We start from the raw sequence: 17078 nt of genomic DNA, 5'->3' as shown, positions 1-17078 counted from the left end.
CCGTACAATACTTATACCCTGCACACACTCGGACCGTCCAGTACCACACTCGGACCGTCCAGTACCACACTCGGACCGTCCAGTACCACACTCGGACCGTCCAGTACCACACTCGGACCGTCCAGTACCACACTCGGACCGTCCAGTACCACACTCGGACCGTCCAGTAACACACTCGGACCGTCCAGTACCACACTCGCACCGTCCAGTACCACACTCGCACCGTCCACAACACCACTCCGACTCGGACGCAACACGGACCGTCCAGGACCCTTCACAAATTTGGACCTTCCAGAACTCCACATGGGCTCGGACCGTCCAGGACCCTTCACAAATTTGGACCTTCCAGAACTCCACACGGACTCCGACCGTCCAGGACCCTTCACAAATTTGGACCTTCCAGAACTCCACACGGACTCGGACCGTCCATGACCCTTCACAAATTTGGACCTTCCAGAACTCCACACAGACTCGGACCGTCCAGGACCCTTCACAAATTTGGACCTTCCAGAACTCCACACAGACTCGGACCGTCCAGGACCCTGCATGATGTCGGATTGTACAGACCATTCCGCATGCGCTCCAAGGTTTTTGGTTGCATTGATAACCGTTGTGCTCACCCGTAACTCATCTTTCAATCCATGTGTGTAGGACAGCGCACATGTCTGCACCTCCACGGAGTGTTCCCTTATCTGTTCGTGCCCTGCCAAGGGATGGGCGAGCCCGGGGAGCCAGCGGATGCGATCTTGCTGCGCATGGCCAACAGCATCGATCGAGCGCTGAACGTGGCCTTGGGTCGTCCTTGCGCGCACACCCGACATGTGTTCAAGATACTTCTGGTGTCCGGCCGGTATGCATTTTGCCGCATACGTGTTGTCATGGACTGGGAACCACCATTGAATTGATGTACAAAGCAGACCATGTGGTGTAGAAAGTAAAACTAAACATTTACAATACTGTGCAAAAGTCTTAGGACACTTTAAAAATATCCATTTTAATTATGACATTGGAGGGGATTTCGCAATTATTTTGCAACCACTGAGGATTTTGAATTGTCCTCTGATGAGCTTTTTTTCTCTTGGGTTTTGCGCACATTTTGATACCACGTATGTCCAAATCAGACTTGCTGTTCAGGTGTCACATGACAATTAGTAGTCACGTCCTAAAATACTGCACTTTTTGCATGTGTTAATGCACAACAAACACGTGTGGCCGAGATCTGAGGTCTTTGATCTTAGAGCCGAGATCTTCGATATTGCACACTTTTCATGCAATCTCATGTATCCAATGTCAAGAGTTGTAGGTTTCTGTGCAAAATGCACAACATCATCATTAACATGCCTTGTTTTCCAAGGGGAGTACTTGACAATGAGCCGTGTTTCAATTTTTTCCATGGAGCGGTTTCATAAATTATAGAGGTGTAACGTTTTTCGATTTTTCCAAGATGGCGCTTGTAACATGTGACCTCTGACATCGTAGTTATCATTAAAAATAATTCTACAGGAGCCGCTCATATTCTGAAAATGTTGTGTCCATCGGACTAACGGGTGCAGAGGAAATATATTTTTTTCATACTGATCAGATCAAGCGTTGTACTTGTCGAATTATGACGTCATAATGAAGGCCCGATGACCTCATCATCAACATATCTTATTCCCCATGGGGAGTACTTGACAATGTGCCATGTTTCAATTTTTTCCATTGAGCTGTTTGGGAGATATAGAGGTGTAACGTTTTTCCAAGATGGCGTCCGTACCACGTGACCTATAACATCATAATTATGAATAAAAAAAATTCTGCAGGCGGAGGCACTCCTATGGTAAAATTTCGTGTCAATCGGACCAACGGTTGCCGAGAAAGTGAATTTTTAAAATGCAGACACGTACGTACGCCACAGATACGCACGTACACAACCGAAAGCCGAACCCTGCTTTTCGCTTTGCGAGCGCAGGGTAAAAAATACAGATACGTTCGAAGTGCACCACCCCGATGCCAAATAAATAAATAACATATCCTCCAGAGCGTGGCATAGCGGGGGCACCTCTGGCACCTGGCGTTACTGCCATGCAGTATTGGGAGGGAGAGGTGCACAATAATTGATTGATTAATTGCGTAATTAAAATCAATAAATGGTAATCGTAAAATATTTTCTAAATCAATTGGCTAATAATTTCTTAACCTCAACCACCAGTGTTTCATCCGAAGCTGTAAGTTTTTGAAAATTAATTTAATGTCATTAATCGAAAAAATAATTAATTGATTAATCAATAAATAATTAATCGATTAATTGGTTAATCAATAAAGCAAAAACACCTTTTGCACCCAAATCACTTGGTCATTGTCATGTCCAAATATCAGCTTCCTAACTCAAAAGGTGCCTGAGATAATGCCCAGAAGAGAAAGGAACTGTATAAGTACTTAATTGAATGAATGAATGAATGATCGTTTTGAGGCCATTTTCCCCGCTAGAGCGGGGGTTAGCCTTGTGGGCCCCATGACCTCATGGTTCCCTTTTTGAGGCAGTTTTTATGGCCGGATGCCCTTCCTGAGGCCAACCCTTAGTCACCTCTTACGATGAGCAGGGAGCAGGGACCTATTCTAAACCGGGGTACACACCGGGATCATTCATCCCAGCAAGCTGGTACTCAATTTGCCGACCTCAGAAGGATGACAGGCTGAGTCAACCCCCCTGGTGTTAATTCAGTGATCGACCGGGATTCGAACTCAGGATCCTAGGATCCCAAGCCGGCACCCGAACCACTAAGCCAACACCAGGCTAATTAACTTAATTAATCGCTAATAATTAAATAACTCCTCAATTAATTGATTAATCAAAAAACAAAAAGTAATTTTTTTGACAAAGTACTTGCTCACTATTGTGGCCAAATTTCAGTTTGCTAGCTCAAAGGATGGCTGAGATATCGCCCGGATAAACAAACAAACAAGAAAAAAACAACCAGAGTGAAAACTGAGTACTCCCTTTCAGCGTGCGTCATTGCTGGGCCCCCTTTGGTGCCCGGCAATGACATTATGCAGCGCCTGGAGATGGCATAGAAAAGGTGCGGTGTATAACAACCGGAGTGAAAACTGAGTACTCCCTTTCAGCGTGGGACATTGCCGGGCCCCCTTTGGTGCCCGGCAATGACGTTATGCAGCGCCTGGAGGATGGCAAGGAAAGGAGCGGTGTACAACAAAGAATTGTATTTTATAATATTTTATATTTATTTCTCTTAAAAACAGCGGATGTCTGTTTTGGAATGCTTTCCTGGAATTTCTGGACAAATTCCATTGGGAGGTTATTCCATGCATTCTGCAATGTTTCCCATAATTCATCTTTTGATGGCGTACTTTCTTTTTCGTACTGGCCAAGTATTCCCAGACAGCTTGCTAGACCGTGTTTGAGGTTTGAATGTGATTCAAACAGCGTGATCTGAACGACTTTTGAAGTTTGTTTGGGGTCGTCGTCGTGCTGGATCATAAAGTTGTCACTAATTTGCCTCCTTCCTGATGGAATACCATGGTGGATTAGGATCTGCTTGTACTTGTCAGCATTCGTTGTTCCTCCAATTAATACCAAATCACCACAACCACAAATACATGCCCAAAACTTAACAGCAGATCCACCATGCTTCACAATAGGCTGTAATAGTCAGGTTCACTATGTTTTTTCATTCAAAATTTTGGTAGATTAGCAAAACTATACATTTTTGGAATATTCAGAGCATGAGGAATCCCAAAATTAATGTTTACATTTGCGTAGACACCTTTGCGAAAATGACACTCAGGACAGTGATGAAGATCTGTAAAAGCATATTCCTGAACGGTGTAGACCTCGTAGATCCTGTGTATAGGACTTATAGTTCAATCTGATACTACCTATAACTTCCTATAACAACCTATAACTTCAAAGGACTTGCAATATCATGTATTATGTAATACAGTTATATCACAAATATAAAGACAATGGTTTTCAATTACCTTTGTTTGTTGCTTTTCTATAATCCTGAGCACTATTTTGAGGCCTTTATTGGATTCCTTGACCCAGAAAACATAGGATTAGCATATTTAATTAAGTCTCTAGGTTGACTAGAAGCCGAGATCGTGCAAAATATGTATTTTATGGCGGCCATTTTCAAAATCCAAAATGGCGGCCATGCAGGTGTCTGTGCAAATGCCAACATTGATTTTCGGATTCTCCATGCTCTGAAGATTCCAAAAATGTACAGGTTTGCTAATCCCAAAATTTTGAAAGAAATTATATTTGTTAACATAGTGAACCTGACTATAAACACATACAGTGCTTTCAGGAAGTATTCACACCCCTTGACCGGGAGTTGGTACTAACGTGGAGGTGAGATGTTTTTGATAACATGGTATGTATGTGTTAGTGAGGTGTTTTTGATAACATGGTTTGTATGTGGTGGTTGAGGTGTTTTGAATGACGTGATGTGTACGTGGTGGTGAGGTGTTTTGAATGATGTGGTGTGTACGTGGTGGTGAGGTGTTTTGAATGATGTGGTGTGTACGTGGTGGTGAGGTCTGGTCTTCATCAATGATCTCTCTGACTCTCTCGAAAATCCTCTCTATCTCTTTGCTGATGACTCCACTCTCTGCCGCTCCATTCCTCTTCCCTCAGATCGGCAGTCTGCTGCCTCCTCACTCTCTGACGACCTGGACAAAATCACAGACTGGTCAAACAAGTGGAACATGTCTTTCAATCCTGACAAATCTCACACTCTTACTATGTCTCTCCGAAAAGATCGACTGGACAACCCTCCCATCTACTTTCTCAACAATCCTCTCCAAGAAGTTCTGTCACTCAAGATTTTGGGTCTCACTATCTGCCATGATCTTTCTTGGGAAAACCACATTTCCAAGCTGGCCTCCAAAGCCAGTCGCCGACTGGGCATCCTCCGTCGTGCGAAGTCCTTCCTCGGCACACCTGAGCTCCTCACCACATACAAGGCTTTCATCCGCAGCTCAATGGAATACTGTTCTCCCCTATGGGCCGGTGCTCCTGCCTCACACCTAGCTCGGCTTCACGCTGTTGAAACCAAAGCTTTCAGAATTATTGGAATCTCCCGCGATGAAGCTATCTCTGAGGGCCTTTCACTCACTCACCGCAGGCAGGTAGGTGGTCTTTATGTCTTCTACCGACTCCTCTCCGGCCTTGCACCCCCAGCTCTCTCTGTGCTCTGTCCCCCAAATATTCCTACAGGTCGCACAAGATCTGCCAGCAACCCTCTGATGGTTAAACTGCCGAAATCTCGGCTCTCTGCTCACCTTCACTCTTTCATTCCTCTTTTCTCCCGCCTCTGGAACAAACTCCCTCACTCCCTTCAATCCCACTCCTCCCTCCAGGTCTTTAAAACAGCTGTTCACCACCATCTCTTATCTTCCCCCATCCAAAACCTTGATCTTTTCTACCCCCGCTAATTCACCCCAGATCCTCCTTGTTTGAAATTCCAACTTCTTTCCTGGAAGTCCTGGCAGTGTCCATAGGTTTTATACCTCTCCCACCGCCCCCTTCCCACGCCCCCCCCCCCCCAAAGCCCTCGCCCTCTCAGATCTCTCGATGTCTCCATGTCTCTCGGTCCCTGCTCTCAAATGTTGTGTTTGTGTCCTTCCCCCTCTCTCCCCATCTTGTCTACCGCTCCCTATGTTATATGTTTTATGTGTCGGTTTGTCTTTCTGTGTGATTAATGTTCGCTCTTTCACGAGCCTCGATCTTGTATACAAAAAAAAAAAAAAAAGAAGAAAGAAAAAAAAAAGGTGTTTTGAATGATGTGGTGTGTACGTGGTGGTGAGGTGTTTTGAATGATGTGGTGTGTACGTATTGGTGAGGTGTTTTGAATGACGTGGTGTGTACGTATTGGTCGTTGAGGTGTTTTGAATGACGTGGTGTGTACGTATTGGTGAGGTGTTTTGAATGATGTGGTGTGTACGTGGTGGTGAGGTGTTTTGAATGATGTGGTGTGTATGTATTGGTGAGGTGTTTTGAATGACGTGGTGTGTACGTATTGGTGGTTGAGGTGTTTTGAATGACGTGGTGTGTACGTATTGGTGAGGTGTTTTGAATGATGTGGTGTGTATGTGGTGGTTAGGTGTTTTGAATGATGTGGTGTGTATGTGGTGGTGAGGTGTTTTGAATGATGTGGTGTGTACGTATTGGTGAGGTGTTTTGAATGGCGTGGTGTGTACGTATTGGTGGTTGAGGTGTTTTGAATGACGTGGTGTGTATGTATTGGTGAGGTGTTTTGAATGATTTGGTGTGTACGTGGTGGTGAGGTGTTTTGAATGATGTGGTGTGTACGTATTGGTGAGGTGTTTTGAATGATGTGGTGTGTACGTATTGGTGAGGTGTTTTGAATGATGTGGTGTGTACGTATTGGTGAGGTGTTTTGAATGATGTGGTGTGTACGTATTGGTGAGGTGTTTTGAATGATGTGGTAGTGAGGTGTTTTGCATTGTGTGTGGTGGTGAGTTGTTTTGAATTAGTAGTGGTGAGGTCAAGTACTCGTATTTAATACACTGTACACATATCTGTGCAAGCCAGGTGTTGGCTTAACGTTTTAAGTTGCTGGCTTGAGATTGCAAGGTCCCGAGTTCAAGCCCCTGGCATGCTGTTGAATTAACACCAGGTGGGTTGACTCGGCCTGTCATCCTTCTGAGGTCTGTAAAATGAGTACCAGCTTACAGGGACGAATGAGCCATTTGAGTATCCTGCGTCGGAATGGTGGCCCATCCAGGATAGTGCCCAATGGTGAAATTGTCCCAAACTTCCACTCTGCACCTACCTGTGTATGTGCTAAGCGTACGTGGTGGTGAGGTGTTTTGAATTACGTGGTGTTTGCGTCTGGTTGTGTCTTTTTGAATTTTTTTTATTTCTTCAACCCAATTCTTCAACTTAAATTGTTTATAAAAATGTTATATCACGAATATTACATATAAATTTGTGCAAAAGAAATGTTTTTATTTATGATTGGTGTAAATCATGACAACACATGAACTCAGGTACAATCATTATCCTTCGGAACCAAATCTCTTCGGAGAATCCTTGGCTATCACTGGTCGGATTTTTTGTCCAACGCGCAGTTGCTGAGAGAGACTCAGATGAGATTTGTTACCTGTATGGTCCGTGAGGGTCAGCTGCGGCTGTATGAACATGTGGCTTGTTTTCCCGACGCTGATCCAGCTCACCAGATACTCTCACCAAGGGAGCCTCGTGATGGAAGTTGGCCAACGGGCCGACCGCGTGCCTTGTGACTGTTGCAGGTTGATCGGCATCTCAAGGAGATAGGGATGGGTGAGGCATCAGCCTGGGGGATGGCCAGATGGAGGCCCCTGGAGTACCGTCGGAAAATGGATGCGGCGACGCGCTGCTCCGGCGCGTGTTCCCATACCTGACCTAAGTTGTGCCCCATTGATTCGCTCCACTAGTTTAGCCGACCTCCCACCTACGGTTTCGCTCGGCCATACATAATGAGTAGACAGGGTGTGAAGTTGAGAGTGTGGTTCCCCTGTTGGGATAACTAAATCACCAGTAAGGTAATGTGATAATTGGGCGCGAGGACTCTGGTCAGTTTAGTTGCCTCAATCAGCATCCACGATTGCTCAGCAACCCGCCGGGCCATGGAGTTAGCCGCGGATTGTCGGCTTCATGGTCGGAGGTCGAGTAGTGTGTCCCCCCTCCCTCCAGCGTGTCCTCACTCTCTCGTGAACCCCACGCGTCACCACAAACCCGGAACAATATATAGTGCTGGCGATAACGTGAACACGTACTGAACGTGCATTACCTGTTAGTGGTCAAGATCTCACCTGGTGTCTTCGTTGACCTCTCTTGTCCACCCACAGGCCGTTCTATGGGTACCATGACGAAGAAAAGGAATTCATGAAAATCTATTTCTTCAATCCCTCCATGGTGAAAAGGTGAGGTGATGCGTGGGTTTTGTTTATTACCTCCGCGACCAAAGGTGGATGGAGGTTATGTTTTCACCCCTGTCTGTCTGTTCGTTTGTCTGTCTGTCCGTTTGTGAACAAAATATCTCCAAAAGTTGTGGACGGATTCGGACGAAAATTTGTAGAGAGGTCGCGTATGTGACAAGGACAAAATGATTAGATTTTGGTGAAGATTTTGGTGAACGGGTTGCTTTCCGGTCCGGTATGAAGAGGACGCAGGCGTCACATGCTCGCCGCTTCTTCGACCGGGCCACTGTCAGTTGCTTTCTTTTTTGGTGGTCGTGCGAATTTTTTTGGCCATTGAGTCTGCCCTCTGCATTGCCCCGGCTCTGCTCCCTGCTTCGCCTGCCCGGCTCCTTCGCCTGCTCGCCGTTTCCTCGGGCGCGCTCTCGTGGGTTGTGACCATCGCAGCGGTTTGGTGGCGGTTTCCCGCCGTGATCTTGATTTGTAGCGGCGGCGGTCGATTTCCGCTGCATTTGCCTCTTTGCCGTGATCAACCTTGGCCTCGTGATCGTCTCTTTGCTGCTGCCTGCCCTCTGCTTGGTCCCGGCTCTGCTCCTGGCTTCACCTACCTGGCTCCTTCGTTTCCTCGGGCCCGCTCTCGTGTGTTGGGACCATTGTTTCACCTCCTCAACCTTGGCCTCGTCTCGTCTCTCTGCTCCTGCCTGGCATGGCTCTGCGGTACTCCGCCGCAAGGCTCCTTCTGCTCAATACCCGCTCCACCCCATCATGCATCTCTGCCATCAAATCAAATGGACTCCTCCGACGACCCAGGTACATTCACCGTGGCTCCGGTCATAAGTTTGTTTATTTGCAATCAGGTCACTCCATCCCCGTCCTCTGGTCGGCTCAGCGCACTCTCACTCTTCGTCCCAGCGCACCTGGTCGCAGCAACGCACACGATCGCACCTCCTGCCTACGAACCCTGGCTAAATCACCTGAATTCATCCCTGCTGTTCAAAACAACATCAAGCTCACCCTGTTCAACACCCGGTCCCTCAACAACAAATGCCTCATCCTGAACGAATACATCCTGGATAACAAACTGGACTTTCTCTGTCTCACCGAAACCTGACAACAACCTCTGGACTACTACACACTCAACCTCACCACACCCAATGGATATTCCTACGTCAATAAACCACGCTCGGAGGGCCGAGGTGGTGGAATTGCCGTTATCCACCGTCAAGACATCAAGACCAACCTCATCTCCATCTCATCTGCTCCATCATTTGAACACCTGGCTTTTAAACTCTCTGGTCGCACGCAGTCAGTCATGGCTGTCGTCTACCGCCCTCCCAAACCACACCCATCATTCCTGTCTGACTTCTCCTACCTTCTGACCCAGCTATGTTCCCTCTCCCCCTCAATCCTCCTCCTTGGTGATTTCAATATCCACATGGACTCCACTGACTCCACAATAACCACTGACTTCACTGATTTACTCACCTGCTTTAACCTCACTCAACATGTCGACTTTCCTACCCATATCCATGGTCACATTTTGGACCTTGTCTGCTCCACTGGATTAAATTTGCACCATCTCTCTGGCTCCGACCTCACCCTCTCTGACCACTTAGCCATCACTCTGACCATCAACATCCCCGCCCCAACACCAAGGCATTATCGCACTATCAACTTCCGTAAGCTAAAACCCTCTTTCACCGACCTCATTCTCATCCACCCTCTCTGAAAAAATGTCCACTTCTCCCTTCATTGACCTCCACACCCCTTCCGACCTCACTGACTACTACAACCACACTCTCTCCTCCTGCCTTGACCAGCTTGCGCCTGTAAAAACCAAAACAGTTTCTTTCACCCATTCTGCTCCCTGGTTTACCCCTGAACTCCGCCTGATGAAAACTCGTGCTCGCCAACTTGAAAGACTCCGCAATAAAACGGGTCTCACAGTTCACTCCCAAGCCTACAAGGACCACCTACAACACTACAAAGATGCCCTCTCCCGCGCCCGCTCCGCCTACTACTCTCAAATTATCCACTCTGGCTCCGGAAACCCAAAAGCACTCTTCTCGACAATAAACAAACTCCTCCGCCCCCTGAACACCACCACCCAGTCATTCACAGTAGACAACTGCATCTCCTTCCTCTCTTTCTTCCAATGCAAAATTGACAACATCTACAACAGCTTGACCACCGCCGCACCCGCTCCCCCTCCAACCACTTGCCCCCCCTTGTCCTGCCATCCCCTGTCTCGGTTCTCCCCAATCTCCCCTACTGACCTCTCTGAACTCCTCATAGGAATGAAAACTGCCACCTGCACTCTTGACCCCATCCCCTCCAGCTTTGTCAAGGCCTCCCTCCCTGCTCTCTCTCCACTTATCATTGCAACAATAAACTCCTCCCTGTCTACAGGCATCGTCCCACCTTCCCTCAAAATTGCTGCTGTTACCCCCATTCTAAAAAAACCTGGTCTAAACCCTGACACCCTAAACAACTTCAGACCCATCTCCAACCTACCCTTTCTGTCAAAAGTTTTGGAACGTGCTGTAGCCACTCAACTCAAACATCATCTCTCTGCCAATAACCTGTATGAAACATTCCAATCCGGATTCCGCTCCAACCACAGTACTGAAACTGCTCTCCTCAAAATCACCAACGACCTTCTCCTCTCCTCTGACGCTGGCAACCTCAACATTCTCGTCCTCCTCGACCTCAGCGCTGCCTTTGACACCATCGATCACACCATCCTCCTCACCCGACTTGAATCCACCTTTAACGTTACCGGCACTGCCCTCTCTTGGATTAAATCATACCTCTCTGACAGACGCCAGTTCATCTCCATCAATAACTGCAAATCCCCCACTGCTCCCCTCCCCCAAGGTGTCCCCCAAGGTTCAGTTCTTGGCCCCCTCCTCTTCATCCTTTACCTGTCCCCCCTCGGTCACTTAATCCGCCGTCATGGTCTCCAATTCCACTGCTTCGCCGATGACATCCAGCTTTTCATCTCCACCAAGTCCGTCTCCACCGACACCCACTCTATCCTGACAAACTGCATCACTGAAATAAAATCCTGGCTTCAAATCAACTTCCTCAAGCTTAACTGTGATAAATCTGAAATAATCATCATTGGCCCAAAAACGCTCACAAAATCCACCCATAACTTTGCCCTCAACATCGACGGTATCCCAGTATCCACCTCCCCTCACATCCGGAATCTTGGCGTCATCTTTGACCAAACCCTTTCCTTCGACAAATACACTAAACAGATCACAAAGTCAGCCTTCTTTCACCTGAAAAACATTGCCCGTCTCCGCTCATCCCTCTCCTCCACGGCTGCAGAAACCCTCATCCACGCCTTCATCACCTCCCGTCTGGACTACTGCAATAGCCTCCTCTATGGTTCACCCTCAAAAATCACCAATAAACTCCAATACATTCAGAACTCCGCTGCCCGTCTACTCACCCATTCCCGGACCCGTGACCACATCACCCCCGTCCTTTACAAGCTTCACTGGCTCCCCATCCCCCAGAGAATCCAGTACAAAATCCTCCTCTTGACATACAAAGCCCTCCATAACCTGGCCCCATCCTACCTGGCTGACCTCCTCTCCAGACACACTCCCACCCGCAACCTCCGCTCTGCTGGTACCAACCTCCTGACCCCCTCCATCCGGACCAAATTCAGATCCTGGGGGGACAGGGCCTTCTCCATCGCTGCTCCCACCCTCTGGAACTCACTACCTCACACCATCAGAGACTCCTCCTCACTCACCACATTCAAAACATCACGAAAGACCCACCTGTTCAACACTGCATTCAACATTCAACCCACAGCATTTAACCCCTGACTATCTCTTCTCCTTCTCCCTCCTTTTGCTTTAAATATTTCCCTATTGATTCTTGTCTTTTTGCAATTGTTGTTTTCATGTATTGTTATGCATTATGTTTTCCACTCTGTCAAAGCGCCTTTGGGCTTCTGTAAAAGCGCTATACAAAATAAATGAATTATTATTATTATTATTATAAGATCTGGATTCGGATCCGGCTACGAGAATTTTTTAAGTGATTCTTCACCATTGGGAGATGGGGCCAAAAGCGATACATAGCAGGATATCTCAAAAGGTTATGGATGGATTTGGACGAAACTTGTTGGACAGGTTGTGTGTGTGTGCGACAAGGAAGAATCAATTCGATTTTGGTAAAGATCCAGATCCGGATCCATCTAGTATATTTTTTAAAGTGATTCTTCACCATGCTCTCTACTGAGTGCCGTTCTAGTTTTTGAGTCTGATTTTGATTTTTCTTTTGTTACTTTATACTGCTGGAACAATGTCTTGTGATCAGTGGTGTTCCTTCCTGGAGGACATTTATGTGGTTTATTTGCACCGTTACTTGCAACAGCAACATCTCAGAGCCGTATTGATACAGTCATCAATTTGGCTTGTTTGAATACTGCATTGCCTGGTGTCCATTGTTGGGCATGTGTGGTGCAGGGTGAGCGAGTTGCTGCAGGGAGGAGCCGTCATGAACAAGGCCTTCCAGCCCCACGAGGCTCATATTCCTTTCCTCCTGCAGTTCTTTATTGATTACAACCTCAGTGGTATGAATATGGTGCACCTCGCTGCTGTTAAGTTCCGCCGCATTGCAGGTAATCCTCCCACCCCCCCACCCCCTTCCATCTCATGTCCTATGAGGAGTTGCTAAATATGTTACATAAATGCTAAGAGTGTTCAGACTTATTAGACAAGTTTCATGGGTTATTCGACGACTTGTCACAATGTCGAGGTGCACGTCTCGGATAGTGATGTCAAACTTTCTCACAGGCCTATTTGTCCGAACTGCGGTAGTAAATGAATATTATGTTTCATACAAGAATGAGTGATGGTGTCAGGAGTGGGATTTGGGACCCGAACCAAATTTTAATCCATCTTGAAAAATTTGGTCAAAAATTAGGAGCGGCCAAAATTATTTTTAACATCCAAATTGAGTCGTGCCATGGATACTCAAGGCGATCGGATGCCGGTGGGGGAGAATGAGGAGGTAGAGGAAGAGTTGGAGGCAACCCAGGACCCCAGGGAACAATTGGGAGTAATGGAGGAGGAGGTCGAAGAAGGTTGGGTAGAGGGGGTTGCAGGCGCGCAAAATGGCGGCACCTCGCACGTGGTCACGGCAGCACAAAATGGCGGCGCCTCGCACGTGACGACGAGGGCCACGCCAGCTGCACAAATCGAGGGGATGAATGTGCAGGACCTCATGGCGCAGATTTATGCAGCCATACAAATGGGGAATGAGGGATTAAAAAATGATTTTGGAAGCGAAATTGGGGGATTGAGGAAAGAGATGGGAGAAATGAGTGGCGATATGTTCGGGAATGTATATGGTATATGAATATTCATTCATACAAGAATGAGTGATGGCACTATTGTTGTGGGATATCCATTGTGACTGGAAAGGAGGTTACCAGCAACCAGGGTTGTGACGTAGGAGAGAGAGAGAGGATTGTTTTTTTTATTATCAGACTTGGATGGATGAACACCATGTCCTTTCAGATCGACGAGATGCTGCACTTGATGCTGATAAGAAGGGTTCACCTTCAGAACAAGGGGTTTCCAAGTTACCCAACAGCCAGAACCACCTGTGGACGGAGATGACGATAGACAGGTGAGGACTTTGATTGTCTTCTCATTTGTATATTGCTATGGGATCTTGAACCGGAAAATGTGTTCAGTTTTTACCACTGTGAAGATCCCCATGGTACTATTATGAATTAGGGGTAGAGGAATATCTAGATCCAGGTAGATCTGCATAGGTAGGTGCTCGACTGTCATGATAGGGAACCTCACCTGTAATAAGTTCTGTGTTTAGCCGTATGTCGGGATACGTGCGTATCTGTGTCCCCGCCACGAGGGGCGGGGCATGCTAATTAGTACAGGTATTATGGGTAAAATTCCCTTGTGTGTCGTTCCCTCTGTGAGCATCCCAGTGTCCCTTATGGCAAAGCACTCTTATAGACACTTAGATAGGCCCTCAGTGCACCACAGTGATTAAATCCCCTCCCTTACAATAAAACAAACCGGAAAGACCAACAGGCATCATCCGCGCAGTGTTACACCATGGCAGGCAGACATCGTACAGGCAGGCTGAGGCCACGCCCACCTTGCGAAGGATTGGTCGAGTTAGGGCCGGTGACGTCAGAAGGCGGGAAAGACCACAAAGAAGCGAGGGACTGGTTGATTAGAGCAGAGAGCTGACGGAGGGAGCGCAGGTGACAAAACGACTGGCGCGCAAGCATTCTGGTCGTGGTCTTCCCTGGTTCTTGATCTTGGTGCTCTTGGTGCTTGGAGCAAGGCTTGGTGCTTGGAGCGAGGCTTGGTACTTGGGTGGTTCGGGGCCTGGCAGCGGGCACGCGGGGGCACATCGAGGCCTTTCTTCGCGCCAACCGGAGCTGTGCTCGAACATCGACCCGACGCTACACTGCCAGACAGATAAGCTCGCATTCACAAATACACGACGGGACATTAATTTTATTCATTCTCCCATTGTATCCGAAGTCTGTGAGTGGGGATGTCCCAACCTAGAATTTAGTTTTCTCACCGCGTTTCCCTGTCCCGATATTTATTTTGAATAAACCCTTCTATTATTTTCTCTTTCATTCCAAATCCCGTGTTCATGTGAGATTAATTTGCAGGGATGAAGACTGCTCGGATCGCGTCAGGTAAGAGCTCGCCGCTTCTTCCTCTTCCGTCTTCCTCCCGTGCTAGCATAGTCGAATCCGTCATTGATCGTCGCCTCAGTTAAAGCCCGTTTGGTCATCCGCGATCCCACGGTATTAACCGAGGGCATTCGTGCGACAGTACTTTTTTGTATAGAATATGAAGGGTTGTAGAGGAACTACAAGTATAATGGACCAGGATGTAACACAAAGAACAGTAGAAAGAGAAGGGGGGGAGGGGGAGGTGGAACATACCAACAGCTAGGTTGAGGGAAGCTTGGAGAAATTAGAATGGCGCTCACTATAGCGCATGCCTTCGCCAGGCTGAGCCAGATTTTGTATCTCACTGATGGGCCGGATCTGCATCCAGATCTTAACTGAAATCTAATTGGCTTGTCACCGACCTAACTTGTCCATCAGGTTTCGTCCAACTCTGGCCATAGCGTTTTGAAAAGCTTCATGTCCCCCATTTCTGCATCCATCCTCACCCATCCCGAAATGCTTCCTCCTCAAACCACCCTCATCATCACACCTTCTCAAATCTTCCCCTAATCGCATCCTCTCAAACTTCCTCCTCACCCTACCCCTTCAAACCTTCCCCTCACCCCACCCTCTCAAATCTTCCTCTCACCCCATCCTCTCAAACCTTCCCCTCACCCACCCTCTCAAATCTTCCTCTCACCCCAGCCTCTTAAACCTTCCCCTCACCCCACCCTCTCAAACCTTCCCCTCACCCCACCCTCTCAAACCTTCCTCCTCACCCCACCCTCTCAAACCTTCCCCCTCACCCCACCCTCTCAAACCTTCCTCCTCACCCCACCATCTCAAACCTTCCTCCTCACCCCACCATCTCAAACCTTCCTCCTCACCCCACCCTCTCAAACCTTCCTCCTCACCCCACCCTCTCAAACCTTCCCCCTCACCCCACCCTCTCAAACCTTCCCCCTCACCCCACCCTCTCAAACCTTCCTCCTCACCCCACCCTCTCAAACCTTCCTCCTCACCCCACCCTCTCAAACCTCCCCACCTCTCTCAAATCTCAAACTTCGAGTATATGTGGACGATGCTGACTCCACATGGGCGAAGGTCACGCGTGTGGTCCCCCAGGGCTCAGTTGTTGGGCCACTTCTCTTTCTGATTTACAATGACGACATAGTTTAACGATTGGAATCACAAGTTCTCCTATTTGCTGATAATATCAAGCTGTGGAGAACAGTTGGAACAGCAGCTGATGCTGATAAATTGCGAGTCCACCTTGGGAGGATTGACGACTGGCTACGCAAGTGACAAATGAAAGTGAATACCAGGAAGAGTGTGCTCCTGGGACTGCCTCAAATCCTGCCAGCTGCACACTGTTGAGAGAACCCTTGGAGGAGTGGAAGTGGGAGGCTGATCTGGGTGTAGTAGTCATGGCAACTCTGAACCCCTCTCCCAGTGGCTGTGAATATCACAGAATGCATTCACTTTGTTTTGGGTATAAAAGACTCTCACAGAGATAACCAGGAAGATCCTCAGGGATTCATATCGGTGAGCAGTGATCCGCAACTTTATGGAATATTGTGAGCTGCTCTGGGCACCATTCCTGCAGAGAGATCTGGTGCTGGAGAAGGTGCAACGTGCAGCGACAAAGATGGTCTTGGGACTGCAGCAGCTGACATTTGAGCAGCGGCTGCAGTACCTGGACCTATTCAGTCTGGCATACCGACAAAAAGGTGGTGGTTGATCACGCTCTACCGCATTTTGCATGCATGGTGAGTGGTGACTCATGGCCACAACTTGGAGATTCACTCCAGCTCTCACAAGATGACAGACCTCGGGGGCATCCTATCCAACTTTGGAAGCAGCCAGCCTGGCACCATTCTTCAACTAGCCTGTTGTCAGTGGATGGAACGCCTTACCGGAGGAGGGCGGGAAGTGGGTTATTGACCAGGAAGGTGAAAGAACAACACTTGCAAGAAAGAAAGCAGAATGCGGCACGTGATGTCAGAGCAGAGACAGTATTTGCATGTCGACTAACTGACAAGGCCAGACACTTACAGGGACACAAATTCGACAGTACACCACAACAAGGTTCCGTTAAACATGGAAAATTGGACGAAAACATAGACAGCAACACAGTAGCGTCGGGACAAATGTTGTAAATATGGTCAAGTGTTCTTCACGTGTAAATTATTGGAAACAGATGAATTATTATTCTTTCGGAAGTTGTGAATGAGAAACACTTTGGTGCCAGATTTTCATTGTACATTGCGGTTTATTTTGAGCTCAATCAAAACATGGTGTGGAATGATGGGTCTGGTAATGATGGGTCTAACCAGTCACGAAGCTTGGGGCGTGGCCTCCTCGTTGCGAGTCGTCAGGGGGTGGAGTTGAAGCTCTTTTCGGGAAGGTTCGGATGACGTCGGGGTTTACTTGCCGATCAGCAAATGCTGTTTCTGTCGTCCCT

At 47.8% G+C, this 17078-nt stretch overlaps 1 protein-coding gene across 2 annotated transcripts in view; it reads left to right on the top strand.

Moving 5' to 3' along the window:
• Positions 1-17078, top strand: part of REV3L (REV3 like, DNA directed polymerase zeta catalytic subunit) — a 176476-nt gene that overhangs the window by 534 nt on the left and 158864 nt on the right. For both annotated transcript variants that reach the window (XM_068116559.2, XM_078778541.1), the window contains exons 2-5: positions 652-850; positions 7855-7929; positions 12414-12568; positions 13470-13581. In XM_068116559.2, the coding sequence (XP_067972660.2) occupies positions 652-850; positions 7855-7929; positions 12414-12568; positions 13470-13581 (541 nt within the window). The remainder of the gene's footprint in view (positions 1-651; positions 851-7854; positions 7930-12413; positions 12569-13469; positions 13582-17078) is intronic.

This window comes from Myxine glutinosa, chromosome 5, assembly GCF_964187855.1.
Source record: "Myxine glutinosa chromosome 5, kmMyxGlut1.1, whole genome shotgun sequence".
In the NCBI taxonomy this organism is placed as follows: domain Eukaryota; kingdom Metazoa; phylum Chordata; class Myxini; order Myxiniformes; family Myxinidae; genus Myxine; species Myxine glutinosa.
Note: the sequence above shows the minus strand (reverse complement) of the source record. Positions and strands in the feature narration are given on the sequence as shown.